Source organism: Phodopus roborovskii, unplaced genomic scaffold (genome assembly GCF_943737965.1).
Source record: "Phodopus roborovskii unplaced genomic scaffold, PHOROB, whole genome shotgun sequence".
NCBI classification, from domain to species: domain Eukaryota; kingdom Metazoa; phylum Chordata; class Mammalia; order Rodentia; family Cricetidae; genus Phodopus; species Phodopus roborovskii.
Genome location: NW_026125059.1, coordinates 17,582,172 through 17,601,195, shown reverse-complemented (window position 1 = coordinate 17,601,195; position 19,024 = coordinate 17,582,172). Strand labels below are relative to the sequence as shown.

General features: G+C 46.4%; 2 protein-coding genes across 2 annotated transcripts in view; one reads left to right on the top strand and one right to left on the bottom strand.

The window, feature by feature from the left end:
* Window positions 1-5,803, top strand: part of Plcg1 (phospholipase C gamma 1) — a 31,512-nt gene extending 25,709 nt beyond the window's left edge. Inside the window, exons 25-33 of the mRNA XM_051187343.1 lie at window positions 581-738; window positions 2,025-2,121; window positions 2,250-2,474; window positions 2,551-2,699; window positions 3,545-3,659; window positions 3,772-3,933; window positions 4,038-4,126; window positions 4,256-4,440; window positions 4,630-5,803. Coding sequence (XP_051043300.1) covers window positions 581-738; window positions 2,025-2,121; window positions 2,250-2,474; window positions 2,551-2,699; window positions 3,545-3,659; window positions 3,772-3,933; window positions 4,038-4,126; window positions 4,256-4,440; window positions 4,630-4,672 — 1,223 coding nt within the window. The 3' untranslated portion in view covers window positions 4,673-5,803. The remainder of the gene's footprint in view (window positions 1-580; window positions 739-2,024; window positions 2,122-2,249; window positions 2,475-2,550; window positions 2,700-3,544; window positions 3,660-3,771; window positions 3,934-4,037; window positions 4,127-4,255; window positions 4,441-4,629) is intronic.
* A 2,342-nt stretch (window positions 5,804-8,145) lies between these two features.
* Zhx3 (zinc fingers and homeoboxes 3) overlaps window positions 8,146-19,024 on the bottom strand; it is a 108,112-nt gene continuing 97,233 nt past the window's right edge. Inside the window, exon 4 of the mRNA XM_051187329.1 lies at window positions 8,146-13,928. Coding sequence (XP_051043286.1) covers window positions 13,918-13,928 — 11 coding nt within the window. The 3' untranslated portion in view covers window positions 8,146-13,917. The remainder of the gene's footprint in view (window positions 13,929-19,024) is intronic.

Sequence of the window (19,024 nt, the reverse complement as noted above, 5' to 3'; positions counted from 1 at the left end):
CCTAACTTTTACCCTGCACATTACCTGTGCCAGATATAGTAGAATCAGAAAGCTGGCAGAGATGCTAAGTACAACCTGATATCTAGTCCTAATGGTTTTGGCCACAGGGTTGTGACAGAGGCTTGGAGATGGGGTAGGCCAGGTTTTAAAAGGCTGGCCCCAAGGGAGAGCGAGGTATGAGTCACAGCTGGGTTGGAGCCTTGGTTCCTCCACAGTTACTATGATATGTCTGAGCTACAGTATCCTCTGTAAATTGGATCTGTATACTAGTCTTGTCTACTTATAAAGTGTGGCCAGGAAGAAATAGAATGAATTCATTTGAGCCAGTGTCTAAGCCTGTGAATCATGACCCCTTGCGGGGGGAGGGGGGTTCACATATCAGATAACCTGCACATCAGATATTTACATTATGATTCCTAACAGTAGCAAAATTAATAGTTTTGAAGTAGCAACAACAATAATTTTATGGTTGGGGTCACCACAACGTGAAGAGCTGTACTAAAGGATTGTAGTGTTAGGAAGGTGTAGAGTGAAGGACAAAGAGAACATTCCTAGTCCTGTATTATTTTACCCTCAACAGCCATTCGTCCTGAGGGCAAGAACAACCGGCTCTTCGTCTTCTCCATCAGTATGGCATCGGTGGCTCACTGGTCCTTAGATGTTGCCGCTGACTCACAGGAGGAACTGCAGGACTGGGTGAAAAAGATCCGGGAAGTGGCCCAGACTGCAGATGCCAGGGTGAGAAATGCCGCCGTGTGGAAGGTGTGTCGGGGCCGTGAGGGCAGCATGTGGTCCTGCCAGGAAGCACACTGCTGCTTGATGCTGTGGCCTGACCTTAAATAAGGGACGCACAAGAACACTCAAGACAGAAGTTTCATGTACTTAGGGAGTCTTGGACAGGAGATCCTCTGGGTCACCTGAGGGAGTCTTTATAAGGCAAGAGGAAGAGAGGTCCTGGGCTGGCAGCAGGAATAGAATCAGGCTTAGGAGAGGTGATGTGGTGAAGGCGGGAAGAGGGCTCAGGTAGACATTTGTGACAGTGTGTGGCCTGAACAACAGGCAGAGAAATGCAGTTACCCATGGTAGTGGAACGCTGCTGTGCTGGGGGCTGCAGAGGTGCAGTGACAATCTGTAGATATCTGTTGGTTTTAGCAGCAGCAGCAGCTAAAATTCCTATTGGGGTCTGTTAGTGGCATGACTAGGTTAGATGACAGTGGGTGGTAATTCAGGAGTCTGGAGTGGCTAACCATGAAGGGCTGGAGTTTGTGGATGCTGAGTAGCCTGCATTTTTTTGGAAGGACCAGCTTTCTGAAGGAAGCCTGGCATCTTCAGCTAAGCCTGGTGAAGCATCTGCAGATGTCTAGGAACTTGAGCTTTGAGGCTGTCCTCTAGTGTATTTAATGAGTAGATCTGTGCCTGGTTTGGAGAACAAATACCTTGAGCCAAGCAGGGAAGGGTTGAGATGCAGAGGATTTTGCCAGTGTGTCCTGGAGGGCAAGGCCCTGAAAGAACGAGTGGCTGGAGGACTAGGCTCCTGGGTCTAGGCTAGAGAGGGAAGTAGAGTGAAAATAGAGGAGCCACCCACCGACTGAGGAAAAGAGACACAGCAGAAGCCAGGTGTCTGAGCAGGCTGCAGCTGAGACAGGTCTGGGAGAGGAGGAAGATTGTGTTGCTGTGGGGACATTGAAGTGGTAAAGATCATCCTAGCTACAGACATTGCCAAGTGGGCTTAAGGCCTAAGTGCTTCAGGGAATCAGGAAGCAATGCTTTTGCTAAAGGATGAGGCTGGGGGAAAAAATGATCAGAAAGCATTACTGGGAAGGCCTTGCCTACCTTGAGCTTCCTATGTGGTCATCTGGGACATAAGTTATGGTGAGGCTTCTATCCCAAGAGCGCCCTTGGAGACAAAGGAAAAGAAGTTTTGGGCTGAAACTGGGAACCAGTAGTTTCGTCTGTTGTCTGCTGGTATGTGAAAGGTGTAAGGGGAGGGCAGGGCTCTAGCTTGGCTTTGTGTGTCTCACCAGCTTACTGAGGGGAAGATGATGGAAAGGCGGAAGAAGATTGCCTTGGAGCTTTCTGAGCTTGTGGTTTACTGCCGGCCTGTTCCCTTTGATGAAGAGAGTAAGGCAGGGCTGGGTGTGGTGTGCATGTACCCAGAGGGCTAGTGGTATGAGAGCGGTGTTTAATGCCCTCTCACACACACTGCCCAAGGAGCCTGCTCTGTACATCTTCTCACTGTTTTGGCTCAGAGATTGGCACAGAACGTGCTTGTTACCGGGACATGTCCTCCTTTCCGGAAACCAAGGCTGAGAAGTATGTGAACAAGGCCAAAGGCAAGAAGTTCCTTCAGTACAATCGGCTGCAGCTCTCTCGAATCTACCCCAAGGGTCAGAGACTGGACTCCTCCAATTACGATCCTCTGCCCATGTGGATCTGTGGTAGCCAGCTTGTAGCACTCAATTTTCAGACTCCAGGTGAGGGGTCCTAGGTGGGCGGGGAGAGACACTTAGGGCAGTTTCCCTGGAATACACTGTAACCCCACTCTTCCAGACAAGCCTATGCAGATGAACCAGGCCCTTTTCATGGCTGGTGGGCATTGTGGCTATGTGCTGCAACCAAACACCATGAGAGACGAAGCCTTTGACCCCTTTGACAAGAGCAGCCTCCGAGGTCTGGAACCTTGTGTCATCTGCATTGAGGTGGGTGTATTCAACTGGGTGCTGTAGGGTGGGAAAAGGTTTATGAGGAGTATTGATACTAGACTTGCTAAGAAGGTGGGGACCAAGTGGGTCAGCTCAAGTGAGGAAGGGCACAGAGCCACAAGTAAGCTGCATTTTCTGCTCTGAGTGGGGGAAGGAAACTCATCTGGGACTATTCTTGAGCTTGAAGCAGAACTGTCTTAAGTGGAAAGCCAGCTCCAGGTCCTCTGTGAGGATTGGGATTCCAGAGGTGGCCAGGCTGACCATGGTTAGTTACTACACAAAAGAGTCAGGCTGTCCACTTAAAGCTAACCTATGAAAAGTCACTACCTGGCCGAAGAGTCTGGGAGAAATAAGGCTGGAAGGGGCTAGACTCCTGTCTGCAGGAGCAAGCAGAACCTGGTCCCTAGAATAGAATTCCCTAGCACATGTCTGCTGAAAATCTGTGACAAGGGTCAGCCAAACCATTGCTGTGGGAATAGCAGAACAGAGTCTGGAAAGAATAAGGACAGCCTGGGTGTACAGAGCCATAGGTGGACATGACAGCTACTTCCCAGATGTTTCCCCCTAATGGGAAATAATTTAAAAGTTTCCCATGTTGGAGCGGACATGGTTTTAACATGAAATGGACTGTAAAATGCACACGATACTTGACTAAAGCTCAAATCTTCACAGCCAACAGCTTGCTCTGGATTGGAACAGTGAGGGGCCTAATGGGCAGCACCTTCAGGGCCCAGCAGGGGGCATGCTGCCTCCATGGCTCATTTGCTGCCCAAGCCTCTGCTGTGAGGATGTTGGGAGCTGGAAGAGTGTCGTTATCCTATCTTTGCCTGTCTGCCTCACAGGTGCTGGGGGCCAGGCATCTGCCAAAGAATGGCCGAGGTATCGTGTGTCCTTTTGTGGAAATTGAGGTGGCTGGAGCAGAGTACGACAGCACCAAGCAAAAGACAGAGTTTGTAGGTCAGTCAGCCTTCCCCCATTACCAGTCATTCTCCCAAGGTGATAGAGACCTCTCTCTAGCAGTCAACCCAGCCTTCTGATGTGACCTGAGCTTTTGCCCTTGCTTCTACAGTGGACAACGGACTGAACCCTGTGTGGCCAGCTAAGCCCTTCCACTTCCAGATCAGTAACCCTGAGTTTGCCTTTCTACGCTTTGTGGTGTATGAAGAAGACATGTTTAGTGATCAGAACTTCTTGGCTCAGGCTACTTTCCCAGTAAAAGGCCTTAAGACAGGTGAGGAATCTCCCTTGCCACGATGTTCTTTGGTCTTGCTGTCAGGGTGGAACTGACCCACTTGCTTGACACCTGTGAGGCTGAGAGCCAGGCTTTTCTCCTAGGATACAGGGCGGTGCCTTTGAAGAACAACTACAGTGAAGACCTGGAGTTGGCCTCCCTACTCATCAAGATCGACGTTTTCCCTGCTAAGGTAACCTCAGCAGAGTGGGCTGGCCCGAGCAGCAGGCCACTCTGTAGCAGAGTGAGCAGAGAGCCCACACCCCCTCCCCCGAGGTGCAGAAGAAACCTCAACTGCTGTACACTTCCCCTTGCTGAGCAGGAGAACGGTGACCTCAGTCCCTTCAGTGGTACATCCCTACGGGAACGGGCCTCAGATGCCTCCAGCCAACTGTTTCATGCCCGGGCCCGGGAAGGCTCCTTTGAAGCCCGATACCAGCAGCCATTTGAAGATTTCCGCATCTCTCAAGAGCATCTAGCAGACCATTTCGACAGTCGGGAACGGAGGTGAGGAATGTTAAAGGGAAATTGGCCAGTGTGGGGATTTGGAGGAAGGGTGCTGGAACCAGAAAGAACAGCACTCTTTGTGAGGTCAATCCTTTGGCAGCTTTTTCCTGTATGGAAAAGCAGTAACTGTTGTCTTTGGGTTGTCCTATCTAGCTACAAGGCCAGTAAGGACATTTCACTTCTGTTCAGGGCCCCAAGAAGGACTCGGGTCAATGGAGACAACCGCCTCTAGTCGTGCCCCCACCTTGTTGGAGAGCAGCAGGTGCTGCCCACCTTGTGGAATGCCATGAACTAGGTTCTCTGGGAGTGGCCCACTGTAAAGCCTACCTGGTCTCGCAGCCTGGATCCTGGATTCCAGCGGTGAAGGCTAAACAAAACCAAGCCATTAATGGGATGTATTGTTTTGGGCCTCCATGCCCAGCTCTGGGTGAAGGCAAAAAACTGTACTGTGTCTCGCATTAAGCACACATATCTGGCCCTGAATGTGGAGGTGGGTCCTTCCATCTTGGGCCAGGACCAGGGCCGAAGCCCCTTGGAGAGAAGTTGCCTCAGTTGGTGGCATAGGAGGCTCCAAGGAGCTGCTGACATTCATGAGAATGGAGGAGGAAGAGCCTTGCTGGGCTAGGGAAACAAAGTTTACATTGTCCTGTAGCTTTAAATCCACAGCTGGTCAGGGTGAAAGAGTAGATGCCCTGCAGTTTGTCCCTGGAGCCAGGACTGAGGAATGCAGGGTCTAAGGAGAAGGCTCTGCCCTGCCCGAGGAGGAAGACACAGCACAAGGGCGCATTGCCCATGGCTGGGGATGCCACCCAGCCTGAAAGATACAGGGGATCATGATAAAAATCGCAGTATTATTTTTTTCTTCTTCTCAGTGGTATTGTAACTAAGTTATTCAGTCCTGCCCCTCACTGTGGAAAGGAAGCCCCAGCATAAAGCCTTTGGGAACAGCTGCTCTATGGGGTGGCTGTATTGGGGTGCAGGAAGAGAGAAGAGCAATGTCTACCCTGGTGAGCTTCTTTGTTTTACGGCAAAGAAGACTCGTTATGCTTTCTCTTAGGAATGAAATGGAGAATTGGTAGGTGGAGTCAGGCAGTAGGTACCGAATGAAGCTGCTGCTAGGTGCAGCTTCTGTGTAGCCGGTAAAAAGATGCCCAGAAGACAGAAGGTTGGGAATGCAGCCTCACCTCTGAGAATAGAGGGTGGGGTCTAGGCCCGTGGGAGCAAAGGTGCCTCAGCATAGCCAGCATTCAGCACACGCAAACCCACTGCCCACACTTGGGCTCAGGGTTGGCCATTTGCTAGTTCTGCTGCCCTTTAAGATCTGACTGCCAAATAAATCATCCTCATGTCCTTTTTCTTTTAACTCCTTTGTTTCTTGGAGCCTCGGGAAAGTATGGTGACATTGAGACTAGAAGAAAGTATGGGGCATGCCTGGAGACTTCTAAGACATGCAGCTCTTTCCTGTGGTTCTGAAATGTGAGGCCACCTCTGCCACTTCATCTTCTGATGGTATAGCTGAAGCTCACCCCACCTAGGAGCAAGTTCAGTCTATTGTGTGGAAACCTATGTGTTGCCAGTTAGAGTAACAACTATGTACCCTGTGCTGAACTAGGTGTTGCCTCAAATCACATAGCACTAAGTACTTGAATGCTGGCGGGCTGGTTTGTAACGGTCATCTAAGCAGTAGTTCTCAACGAGTGGGTCACAGCCCCTTCAGGGTATTGCATATCAGATACATTACAATAATAGCAGCAATTAGTTATGAAATAGCAACAGGATAATTTTATGGTGGGGGTGGGGGGTCCCACAATGTGAGGTGCTGTAAAGTTTTCCTGTGCTGTCACAGACAGGAAGGGATCCTACCACACCCAGGAAACAGTGGGTGGGATGTATCAGAAGCTCTGAGTTCACACTTGAGCCTGTGGCCCAGGAGAAGGTAGGAGCCATGTCTGCTGGTCCTCAGTGTTGATGTGTGACAGCTCTGCTTGGTGCTGAGCACTTTTAATTTTCAATCCATACCTGCATTTCTGGGATAGGCTCAGCCCTGCCTTCCTTAAGCAGCTTTCCAGGCTGTGGTTCACTTGTCCGCATTTCCATTCCAGTCATGTTTTGACCCTTCTCTCACTGGAGCAGACTTAAGTGCCAGTTTCATCTCCTAATCCTTCAGGTGCTCCTGACGTCTGTTGACTGACCCAGAAGACCCAGCAAAGGGGACAAATGTTGATGAGGGAGAAATGACCTGGGTCTTAATGTCTTAGCACCTTGTGGCTGTCTTACCTGATATAAGCAGTGTACCTCCATATGACAGCTTGGTTTAACTGCCTTCCATCCAGTGGGTTATTACCTGTAGAGACTCATCCAATCCATGCAGTGTTTAAACACATGCTTGGGTGCATCTGAGAAATACTGACACTGGGGCTTGTATGGGTATTCACACGCTCCTCAGGGCATGAAAATGAGTCAGGTTGAAAACCATTGGCTTGGGCAGAGGAGATCAAAGGAGAAGGGTTGGAAAGGAAATCAGTGGTACCAGGAACACAAGCCAAGAATAGTGTCCTTGTATTTGGCTAGCAGGACAGTGACACATAAAGAGGGATTGCTCGGGAACACGTAACAAGAGATCATTCATTGCCTTACAACTTCTTCAGGGGCATTCTGCCTCCTGCCATAGCACTGCAAACCCTAGGGTTAGGAGGCAGAAACAAGTTTGCGGCCTCTACTAAGAAAATTCATTACAGGCCATGCCCTTAGAGCGGGGGTGGGGCTCACTTCTGGCCGGACTCACCCTGAACTGATTCAGCTGAGGACTGGGACTACACAGCCACTTGTCATTCAACTTATCTATTATCTCTGACCATATCAGATGTATTGAAGGGTGGGGAGTGAGTATGAGGTTACCTTACCAAAATAACTTAGTGACCAAAACAAGTCCAGACCTGCCTTACATTTTAGTGTCACATTTAGTGACCCTTAGAGGCTTCCCCAGAGGATGTATGTCCATGGGCCAGCCTGTTTCTCACATCTCTCAGGTGGCTGCCGCCGCCATCTTCACCCAGCGTGTTCTGAATCTGCCCACCAGATTCAAGAGCCCGCTCCATGATATTACACTAGTTAAGCCAGTCCAGTGACCTGGCCTTTAGATTCAACACAAAGCAACACTCCTTTAGGACCTGAGCTGGCCTTGGGAAACAGCAGGCCCTGATGCTGTTTAACTGCTACCCTTGTTCTTTCCCAGGTGGGTTCATTTTGGGAGTCCCTTGTCCTTATATGATATGATAGGCCAGTGTGGTCATCCCAACAAAATTCATTGCTTAAGTCTTGGAGGTGTGGGTTTCACCCTGGTCCTTTAGAAGGCTCCTGGGTCTTCCTGCACAGTGACAAGCTGTCCTTACCAAACAGCATGTCCTACTGACAATTCTTCTCACTAGAAAAAGGAAGGAACACAAGAAAACTTGCCCATGTCCTATGGCTCTAAGATCAGACTTGGCTGACTCGGCACAGTTTTAAAAGTCTACAGTTGTTTCATGTGGAAGCCATACAGTAAGCTCAGCAAGGGAGAAGACAGGTGAATTGGGATGTTTTCCTCAGGTGCTGAGGGAAGCCCCAATATCTATCAATTTAAGGTCAGATTTGCATAAATAAATAAAATAAAAAGGTTTTCAGCTTTTTATTAATCCCCCCACCACCACATACACACACAGTAGATAAGAAATGTCTGTACAGTTTTATTTAGGAACAGTCAAAAGATTGGAAGTACCACTGAGGCCCATTCAAACTACATAAGCAGTTTTGTCCCTCACTCCATCCCTTATCCAAATTTGCAGATACAAAATCTAGGAAATGTGCAATTTGCATCTTAGAAATAGCAGCATCCCCATGGGGGACCTTAGGAGGCCCAGAGACTCAGCCCCAGGAGGTCAGCTCCACAGCCCACACCAAAGGCAAAGGCCATCTTTCTATTCAGGTGTTTCCCAGGTAAAGGGTTCCCATACTCCAGCCAGGTGTGACCCAGGTACTACCTGTACCTCAGTGCTTGGGAGGCAGAGGCAGGAAGTGTTCAAGTTTGAGGCCAGCCTGGTTTACAAAGTGAGTTTCAGGCCAGCCAAGACCACACAGAAAATTCCTACTCCACAAAGGCCTATGGGACAGAATAAGCTATTTCTCAATTTGCTCTCATAGCTGGTCACAGTAGCAGGTGACCTCCCCCGCCATTAACAGGACAGCTGCCCCTCACTTAGCACCAGCATAGTTACTTCAGCTGTTCCTGGGAGACAGGAAGCACGTCAAAGGAAAACTGTTCAAGTCATCCCCCATCACACTGCTCAGCAGTCTGGCCCCCAAGAACAAAGCCATCTATACTGAGATCAAAACATAAAGCAGGTTCTGGGGGACCAGGAACCAGGACATTATCAGCAAGGACTCTGCAGGCCCTTGGCAGCCTCCCCAACTCCTCAAGGGCTGTGTCAAGACAGCTCAAAGAACAATAGTCAGTAGGAGCCAGAGAAAGGTTGGCCCGTTTTCTCTGTTTAATAACATTATGACACAGTCTGACCTTTTTGGCAAAGCTGAACAAAGCAGGCTACTTAGAAGCATGGGAGAGAGATCACTGCCCTAGTGACCACTGCTGCCCTTGGCCCACCCAATTTCAAAAGGAGCAACCCAACTCATGCTCAAACCCTGCTGAGGGATGGGTGCTGGCTCTCACTGAAGCCAACTGCCTCACATGGGGCCCTGAGTCAAAGAAGCTACAAGAACAAGGCCTCTCTAAGCACAAACTGAAGGTTAAAAGGGACCACATTATAACAGCCTTTTGCCAAATGCACAGTGTCACTTCTGGCACTTGCTTGGGAAGGATCTAGCACTGGCAATTCTTTCTATATTTAGTGTCTGAGCAGGTTTTATCGTAGACATTTTACCTTCAACTCCAGTTGTACAGAGTAATTCTGAATTGATCCACCTTCTATAGAAGGGAATACATGTCAAAAGGCATTGACCAAGAAAAGCTATTAATGCACAGGTGTCCATCTATGTGCATGGTACACCAATCACTTGACAAAAGAGGCACTGATAGCAGGTAAATGTGCAGGACCCTCTCAGGTGTCCTGACCTGCCATCAGCCCACCCTTGTAAACAGCAGGAAGACACCATGCAGCAAACAGTCCCTGCCAAATACCTGTTCTCCTGCTCTGCCTGGTTCCTGCCAGAGTAGGAGCAATGTCTAGCTCAAGGAGGGCAGAGCCATCAAGTAGTAACTACCCTGAATCCATTCAGCCCTGCAAATCCTAACAAGAGTCTGAAAAAGGAAGCAGGTGCCTACTTCTGTCCTTTGACAACCAGGATCTGCCTTAGTCTCATTCCTAACTTCTGGATTTCCACCATTGCTCCAGACTTCAGAGGACTTGCGAAGAGGTGCTCCTGTCAGACCCTGACCCAGAAAAATCTGTGTTGTTTTTCAAGTCTGGAGGGCTAAGTCCATAAGATTGCTGGCTAGTGTTGACAAGCATTCAGACCCCAAAGCAGGTTCTCGGTCCTAACACCATACACCCTGTGAGCTTCATAACCAAGTGCAGGATCTGGGCTCTGAGTGCACCTGGGCTTGTCACTCCATGCAGCCAACTTTAGTGGCCAGGCACTAGGAACACAAAATCCCACAGAAATGGATTCTGAGGACTCAGGTCCATTTGGATTTCTAGCTAATCAGGTAGTAATCGAAACAGCAAGCAGTATAATCAGTTGTCACATTACTCAGTCAATACCAAATCCAGACATTCCACTGAAGACTCCCAACAGCCTCATTAGCCCTGGAGTATACAGTTCAATCATTTACCTGCTCCACTGAACCAGGGCAAAGCAAACTGCAGTGTGGATAATTCAGGTTGAAGTCTCAGGAAGACCTATGCTTAGAGGAGGCCTGTGGGCTCCAGTGCTAGAATACATGGAAACATAAAGGTCTGGGCAGGATGGTGGTGAGCAGTGAGCTCTTGAGAAAAAGAAGAGGAAGCTAAGTCAGGGATACTGAAGAGGGGGTTCCATTCTGGAGTAAGGAAAACCAGGCAGCCTGCCAAACCTTAGCCAGGATGATCTAAGCAAAGACCTTCATATATCTACAAGACTCCTACAGACAATTGAAACTTGCAAGTGAATGTAATATAAATTCATCTGCAAAAGTGGATGGAACCAACATTTTCCCCTGGGGAGCAGCAGGGAAAGGGTGGGGGCTTCAGGGAAAACACAAATTCTAAGTTTTGTTTTAGGATTTTCTTCGTGGCTGGTTTCCCAGGAAGTGTCTTTATGCACTTGGGCTGTGATAGTGGAACTGACTGAGCTGTTCCAATCTGAGGGTTTTGGTCCATACAGCGATAAGGAAGACAAAAGGCAATGGCTCAAGACAGGGACAACACAAGAGACCAACCAGAAAGGCTGCCTCCCACTCTCCACACAAAGCAGCTCTGTGACAGGTGAAGTAGGGCCAGCAGGGAGGGGCACAGGTGTGGCCTAGCTACTGACAGAGTAAGTCCATTCTCTGAGAGCTTCTGGGCCTAGAGAGTGCTATTAAGCTTCTTGGCATGCCACACCCAAGGCCAGCTGGGGACAGACTGGAGGACAGGACAGAAGTCTATCTGGTCTCACCCAACTCTGCTTCCATGGGGAAGGGTGCCTCAGGCTAAGGTATTGTCCACCTCAGCTGCTGTCACTCAGCCAAGAGAAAAGTACAAGAATAGTCACTAGTACACCTCAAGCCATCCAGGGAAAGGACTCCCCAAACTGGCACACCCAACTCCCAAAAGAAACATCTCTGATCAAAAAATTACAAATAATATGCAAAGCCTACATATAAGTTCAGATTTCTGTTAGAATGGGGATTGGTAACAATCCTATGTAAGCAGAAAAACAAAACAAACATAATACAGGCAACAAACCTGCCTCTGGTGAATCCAATCGAGTACAGAGGATGGGGTAAGGCTTGTCTTACAAAGCAAGCTTTGTTAGAAGAAGCACATTCCATCCCACCTCTGCAGCCCACAGCCAGCCTTCTACTGAAGGCACACAGAACAACTTGACCTCCAACTGTAAAAGGCTACTGTGATCTGTCGCATAGTAGCCATAGGCCTGGTAGCTGCCAGCTTACACCCTTACTCCTCTGTCAGGGCACTCATGCTCAGCACCAAAGCTCTTCCCTGAAGTGCCTGTTCCGTGTCCACCTCCCTCTTCATTATCTATCACACATAAGGCCCAGCCCACAACTTCCCTTCCCCGTCCCAAACCAAAGAAACAAACAAGGTCCATTTACTCTGTTGGATTCCTTACCTGGGCAGTCCTGCCATTACCAGCTCTGAGAAAGGTATGTTGGGGCCAGTGTTACTGCAGCTTCCCATCCAGAAAACTGCCCAGGGTCTGGGACCAGGCTGCTTGCTATCTGTGTCCAGCATAGTGTGCACCAAGTGACTTAATTTTTCGGTTCATGTAAATGGTTCAGACCTTTTTTATGGGGTCTACCATTCAGCTAGTGCAGCAGGGCTTTAAAGATGAAGTCAGCAGGCATCTGGGCTCAGGTAAGAACATAGGCGCTTTCTTAGACAGGAGATGGCTTCTTCTGCTGCTCCATCTGCCCAGGGTTTTGTCATGTCTTCACACAAAGGCTACTTCCCCCTAGGGCATCCACGTGAAGCTCATCTGTACATCAGATGTATGTTTTTATAAGTATCAAATAAGTATGTGTATTGTATATATGGGTATGTAAGTCTGCATGTACTTTTAGATGTCCTCTGAAGGAAAGCACTCGCCATTCTTTCCAATTTCTTGAGGTTTGGAGCCAAATAACTTCCCTCCCCAAACAGAAAAGATACAAAAATAGGCTGCAAAACTTGCCAAGTAGTCAAAAACCCCAATCTGAGACAAATGTGAGGTCATCCCAATGGGGACAGGAAAGGCAAGAGAAACATCTAATGGTTCCAGGGCTCTGGGTTACAAAGAAAGCCCTCTTTCCTAGAAGGCTGAAGGCCGCCATGTTCGTCCTCAGACTTTCCCCACTCTTGCGAGGGGAATGAAGGTAACACCAGAAGTTGACCACTGATTCTTGGTTAAAACTCCTGCCCTGCTTGTGGGTCTCCTGGTGGAGTTTCCAAGAAGTAAGGTCATGGATGACACATCCTTTGTCATCTTTGTCCCTCCCCTGCCCTGCTTTATCCACTGTTCTTAGAGAAGCCAGCCTTGGAAATACTAGGGCTTTAATATTTAGTACAGCTCCATAAGCAAGTTTTCCATTGTTTCAAAGGCACCTTTTCTTGAGATTTTAATTCAATGGACACGAGGCTTAGGCAAAAGTAGAGAGTTCTCATTGCCCAGGTTGGGAATATAAATTTAGAACTTTAAAAACACCTCCCAGGAACCATCCAGTGATGTCCAGCACCTCTGGATCATGAAACCAGTAGCTGGACAGGCCCTTGGTGTGTGGCAAGGGCATTCTGTCAGGGATTCCCAACGGCAGGTCTTTATGTTCAAGACCACTCCAGCTATGGTCATTTTAAAAACTCAACAAGCCCTTCAGCCTTACTCTTCCCATCAGCCACGGTGAAATTCCTTCTGACCCGCAGGAGGCATTGACAGCACTATGATGGCCAAAGCCACAGCAACTGGCTCTACCTTGCCCACTTTCCCTTTGCTCTAAGGGAGTCTGAATTGAAGGGCTGAATGAAGGGAGCATGTAGGTCAGTACACTGGGCTTTACAACAATGGTTTCTTGAGTTGATTTGATAATGGAGAAGTTGATCCATGATTCAAACTCCATGAAAAATCAGAATTATGATTAACTAAAGAGAGTAGTAAGCATCCAGTGGTAATCTCATAGCTGGGTTGTGTTCAGAACTGAAGATAACAGAGGGCTCTATCAGTCAGAATAAAGGCAAGCCTGGTATGAATGTGGCTTGCCTCCAGTGATGCAGAAATCTCTTCAAGAGTTCTGTTCCATGAGGAGGCAAGTGTGGCTGGGCCTGAAGCAGTTCTGAGCATGCTTGTGACTCCTGCTGCTGCAGAGGATGAGGGCCCCTATGGTCTCGGCTTCCCAGAGAACAGATGTGGCACTGTTAGAGCTGTACTGCTTTGCTACCCGAGTTCCTATGTATTGAGAATGTCTGCAGTTGGATGCTTTATTAAACGTATATAGTTAGCTGTATATGCTAAAAACTTGATTTTGGGTCTAAAGCTATGCAATCTGAACCACTTTGTGCCTGGGAGGCAAAAGAGAGGTCCTGCACAGTGGGAAAATGGGCTGATGAGAACCCCTTGCTACTTGCTTAGAAGTGTCAGGCGGAGGGAGGGTGGTTAGGGCAGCAGCAGGTTCTGGACTCAGTGAGGCCTCCAGAGGCTCTCTTGGGTTCCTGGAAGCTTGCCATCAAGATGATGCATGGCAGGTTTGGCCCTTCCACATGGCAGACAGCATCTCAGACTGGCCGGTCCTTCACAGTAATCAGATCAAATTCAGTCTGTTTCTGAGGAGAAAACACATGCTTGTCACTCTGTGGCAGCTACAACTTGTACAGTTCCCAAGGATGCCCAGTCCTCACTATCCTGGGTGGTATCACTGGTGTTGGGATTCCTTAATTCCATAAGTAATGCCATGCCATCGTCCCCTCCAGCCTGAGGGATGGCAGAAGATGAGAGAGTGGGTTAAGGACAGGATGCTGGTTGAATCTGACAAGGCCTTCAGACTTCTTGGTCTCCTGTCATCACCTAGTCCATCACCACAGTCACTGACCCCTGATGCCTGTTACCCCTGTATTCTAACAGCTAATTCTGCCTCCTGGCCCCTAGGAGCCCTGAGCTTTGGCATCTTGGCAACTACTGTGCACCTTTCTCATGCCTCCAGTCAAGGTCATGGCAGCTGATCACAGGGGTCTCATCCCATAGCAACAGAGTGGGCCTGCCCACTGAGGCTGGCAGGGAAGCATAAGAAGCCAGGGTGCAGATAGCAGAGAAGCCTTAGAGGCAACGCTGCCATAAGTGTATGGCTACCCCTGCCACTTGTTTTGCCAAACCTGTCATTTCCACCCACTCATCCCATTTCTAGTTTAAAAGAAAAAAATCTTGCTACAACACACCTAGCACTAAGCTTCTCATTACAGCCATACTAGGTGTATGATTCAATAGTATTATGTTTCTGTTATGAACCATCACCCTGTTTCCAGAAAGTTTTTGGTACCATAAATAGAAGTTCTGTATCCATTACATAATAACTACCAGTTCTTCTCTCAGAAGTAGCCTTCATTCTACCATCAAGTTTCATAAATTTGGCTATTCTAGAGACTGCCAATAATAGAACTATACAATATTTGTCTTTTATGACTGGCTTATTTCAATTGGCATAGTGTTTTCAAGTTCCATCTATATTGTGCAATATGTCAATATTTATTCCTTTTTATAGTTGAATAATATGGCATTGTGTATATATAGCACACTTCTCAGTCCATTCCTGTGGCAATGGTCACAGGTTGTTTCCTCCTTTTGGAATTTGTGATTACTCCTGCTTTGAACATTCATGCACAATGTCAGTTCAGGCTTTTTTCAGTGCTAGGAGTAAGACTTCTGGGTCAGATGAGAAGCCGTTCTTCAGCTTCTTGAGACGTGCTGAAGAGTTTTCCAAAGTTTAATCACTTTCCATTTGCAGCAGCAGTGTACCAGCAGCCTATTGCCCCACATCCTCACCAATGCCTATGATTTTGTGTTTGTGTACATGTTAATAGATGGTTAAAGTGTGTGTGTGTGTGTGTGTGTGTGTGAGAGAGAGAGAGAGAGAGAGAGAGAGAGAGAGAGAACAAACATCAAAGAAAGAGCCATTATTCATTTGAAGAGAAAACTGAACCTAAAGAAAGGTCTAGAGACCTACAAGACTGCTGCCAACTAACAATTTGAGCAACCATGGAAAGGCTACCATAAATGCCCTTCCCAGATAGTGAGATCAACAACTAACTTATCCACCATCATGGAGCCCTCATCTAGTACCTGTTGGAAACAGAAGCAAACACCCATAACAAAACACTGAGTCGAACTAGAATCCAGATGCAGAGAGAGAGGACAAGACCAGGTTGCAGAAACACATACAGACAGTTGACCTGAAATAAGGAGGAGCTAATGGGCCCCCAGACTGATAGCTGGGAATCCAGCGTGGGACTGACTCAGGCCCCCCTGAATATGGGCATCAGCTAGAAGGACTGAGCACTTTAAGGGACCTCAGACAGTGGAACCAGGATGTATCCCTGGTGCACAAAAGGACCTTGTGGACACATTCCCCATGGAGGGATACTCCCTTAACCTAGAGACAGGAGAGAAGTCCTAGTCCCTACTTCAAATGACTTGACAGATTTACATGACCCCACCTGGATGGCATTGCCCTACATGTGGAATTGGGGTAGGGGATGGGAGGGGAGGGTGGTCAGGGTGCATGTGAGAGGACAGAGAGGGCAAGAGGGAGGGAGGGAAAGAGAGGGAACTAGGATCGACATGTAAAATAAAAAATAATAATAATAAAATTTCAATTAAAAAAAAGTGTGAGTGGAATCTCACTGTAGGTTTATATGCACTTCCTTAAAAACTAAAGATCTTAGTCATCTTTTCAAAAATTTTGTCTTTTAAAAAATATTTTTATGTCTATGGATGTTTTGTCTGCATCTATGTCTGTGAATTACATGTGGTACTTAGTTCCCATGGAGGCCAGAAGGGAGCATTGGATCTCCGGAGACTGGAATTAAAAATGCTTGTGAGCTATCATGTGGATGCTGGAAACTGAACCCAGATCTTCTCCAAGAGTAGCCAGTGCTCTTAACCACTGAGCCATCTCTCCATCACACAATTTTGGTCATCTTCTCAAGAGCTTGTAGCTCTCTCCTTAGGAGAAATGTCTACTTAAATTTACCCATTTTAATGGCTCACTGTTGAACTGTACTTTTTTTTTTTTTTTTTTTTTTTTTTTTTTTTTGAACTGTACTTCTATGTATTCTGAGTATTCATTCTTTATCAGATGTGTGATCTTCAGGTATCTTCACTCATCTGTCAGTTGTCCTTTCACCCTCTAGTTCAGTGGTTCTCAACCCTCCTCACACTTGATACAGTTTGTGCTGTGGTGACCCCAACCATAACATTATTTCACTGCTAACTTTTGTTGTTACGAATCATAATGTAAATATCTGTTAAGCAGGATATGTGACTCTCAAAGGGGTCATGACCCACAGGCAGAGAAATGTTGCTCTAGAGAACACCATTTAATGCACAAAAGGGTTTGTTTGTTTGTTTGTTTGTTTGTTTGTTTGTTTTGAGACAGGGCCTCATTATGTAGACCAGGCTGACTTCAAACTTTCAGTCCTTCTACCTCAGCCCCCTGAATGGTGAGATTACAGGAATGTGCCACCACACCTTTAAAAAGATTTTTAAATCTTTTTTAAATTTGAAATTTGTTTTGCTGTTTTGAGATAGTCTTGCTATGGACCCCACCACGCTGGCCTGGAATTCATAAGCCTGTCTCTGCTTCTTAAATGTTGGATTAGAGGTATGAATCACCATTCAGGCAGATCTCTGTGAGTTCAAAGCCAGTCTGCAAAGCAAGTTCCATGACAGTCAGAGCTGTCTCAAAAAAAAAAAAAAAAAAAAAAAAAAAAAAAGGAAACCTCTGCCTGATCTAAGGTCTGCACCTGTAGTTTTTTTTTTTTTTTTTTTTTTCAAGTGTGTTTTACCACTTTTGCTTGGCAGATCCATTTGTATCTATTATTTCTAACCAGTTTGTAATGTTTTTCCTTTTTCCTAAGCTAGCCTGAAACTGATTGTAGCCTAGCCTCAAATGTGCAGTAGTCCTCCTGCCTCCACCTCCCAAGTGCTAGTTGGTTAAGTTTATATTGTTCTTAAAGTCTTACATTTCCTTGATAATATTCTGTTTGATGTCTGCTTCTTTTTGTTTTGTGTTGAGACTTTCTCACTATATTGTCAGGTCTGATCTTAAACTCTTGAACTTAAAGGATCCTCCCATCTTAGGCCTCCTATATAGGCATATGCTATCTTATCTGCTTTCTTTGTGTTTTTTATGTCTACTCTTGGAAATATAGTGTCAGTCTCCAAATATTTTTGCTTATTTTCCCTTTACATCTGTCCATTTTTACTTTATATACTTTGGGGCTCAAGTGTGTATATTAATAACTGCTAAATGTTGTATTAGTCCTTTTACCAAAATGTAATACCCTTGGCTGTCATGAATGTTTCATTCAAACACCATAAGAAAGCCACATTGGCTTTCTCTGTACTTACTCTTTGTATAACAGATCTGAGGCAGAAAGCACAGGAGACAGTTTAGTTTGGGGTCCCATTTGGTTTTGACTATGCACACATATACATACCTCTCTTGTAGTAATGCACTGGGCAGCCTAGTTCCTTCATCTGCATGTGCTATACACACATACCATTCTCCAAACTGCACCTAACAACCTCAGAAACCTCAATACACCCCACCTACATCAGGCTACATGTACTCCCATTTGAACCATGGTATGCTCCCTATCCCTAGTAACAATCAAATGTTGACAGTTTCTACTTACGTCTATTCTCAACTTATCTGGGTATCAGAGTAGAAAGGCCAATCTGGCTTGAATTGGTTTGGGGTATATGTGCAGTTAGATATAACTATGTCCTCTAGTAATCTCTTATGGAGAATCCCTTACTTACCATTTCATGTCTCTGTATAATTGGGTGGGCATATGATTAAAAAACAAATGCATTATGGGAAGGTATGTGCAGGAAAATGATTATATAGTCAAATATACCAATCAAAACAGAGAAACACCCAAGTGTACCCATTAGTAACCAGCTCCTCCTCTTCTTGAATCCCATAAAGGAAGCCTGGGACAATTATCAGGGCTCTTGAGTGTTTTCACTCATATGGCCTCCTGTCAATCATGAAAGTGTCTCCCTGGGAAACCTGCACTATTTCTTTGTTTCAAATGAAGTTATCTTGCTCTTCTGCACATTTGTGTGATCCTTGATTTTCAATTCTTGCAATAAGAGGCCGAGAGCCTGGAAAGACCTTTACCCTCTACTTCTCTTGTGTCCTTGTATTTTAAGTTAATCTCTTATAGATAGTATATCATCTGATTCCTGTTTGGCTTGATCCAATCTACCAATCTTTGTCTTTAGAACAACTTAATCCTTTGGTATTGTATGTGGTTACTGATTAAGAAGGATTAGGATTGCCCCTGACATTTTTTTTTTTCCAACCCTCCTACTGCCTTTTTGGATATTTATTTTTCTCAGTGTGCTCAGTTTGACTCACTTTTTTATATGTTATTTTCTTGCTTAACTTGGGGATCATAACTAACACTTAGCCTTGAAGCAATCTAACCCAATTCCATTCAGTTTCCATGTTATTCAGATCCCAGCCCTGAGTATCTTCTCCCTTGTTGTTTCCTGCAATATAATTACTGACTCAGGCTTCATCTTTCTGTTAACACACATTTATACTTTACATGAAGTTTAATTTTAAATCATACAGGGAAAATATAAAAATGCAAACCAACTAGAAGTATAACGATACTAGAATTATATTTACCTA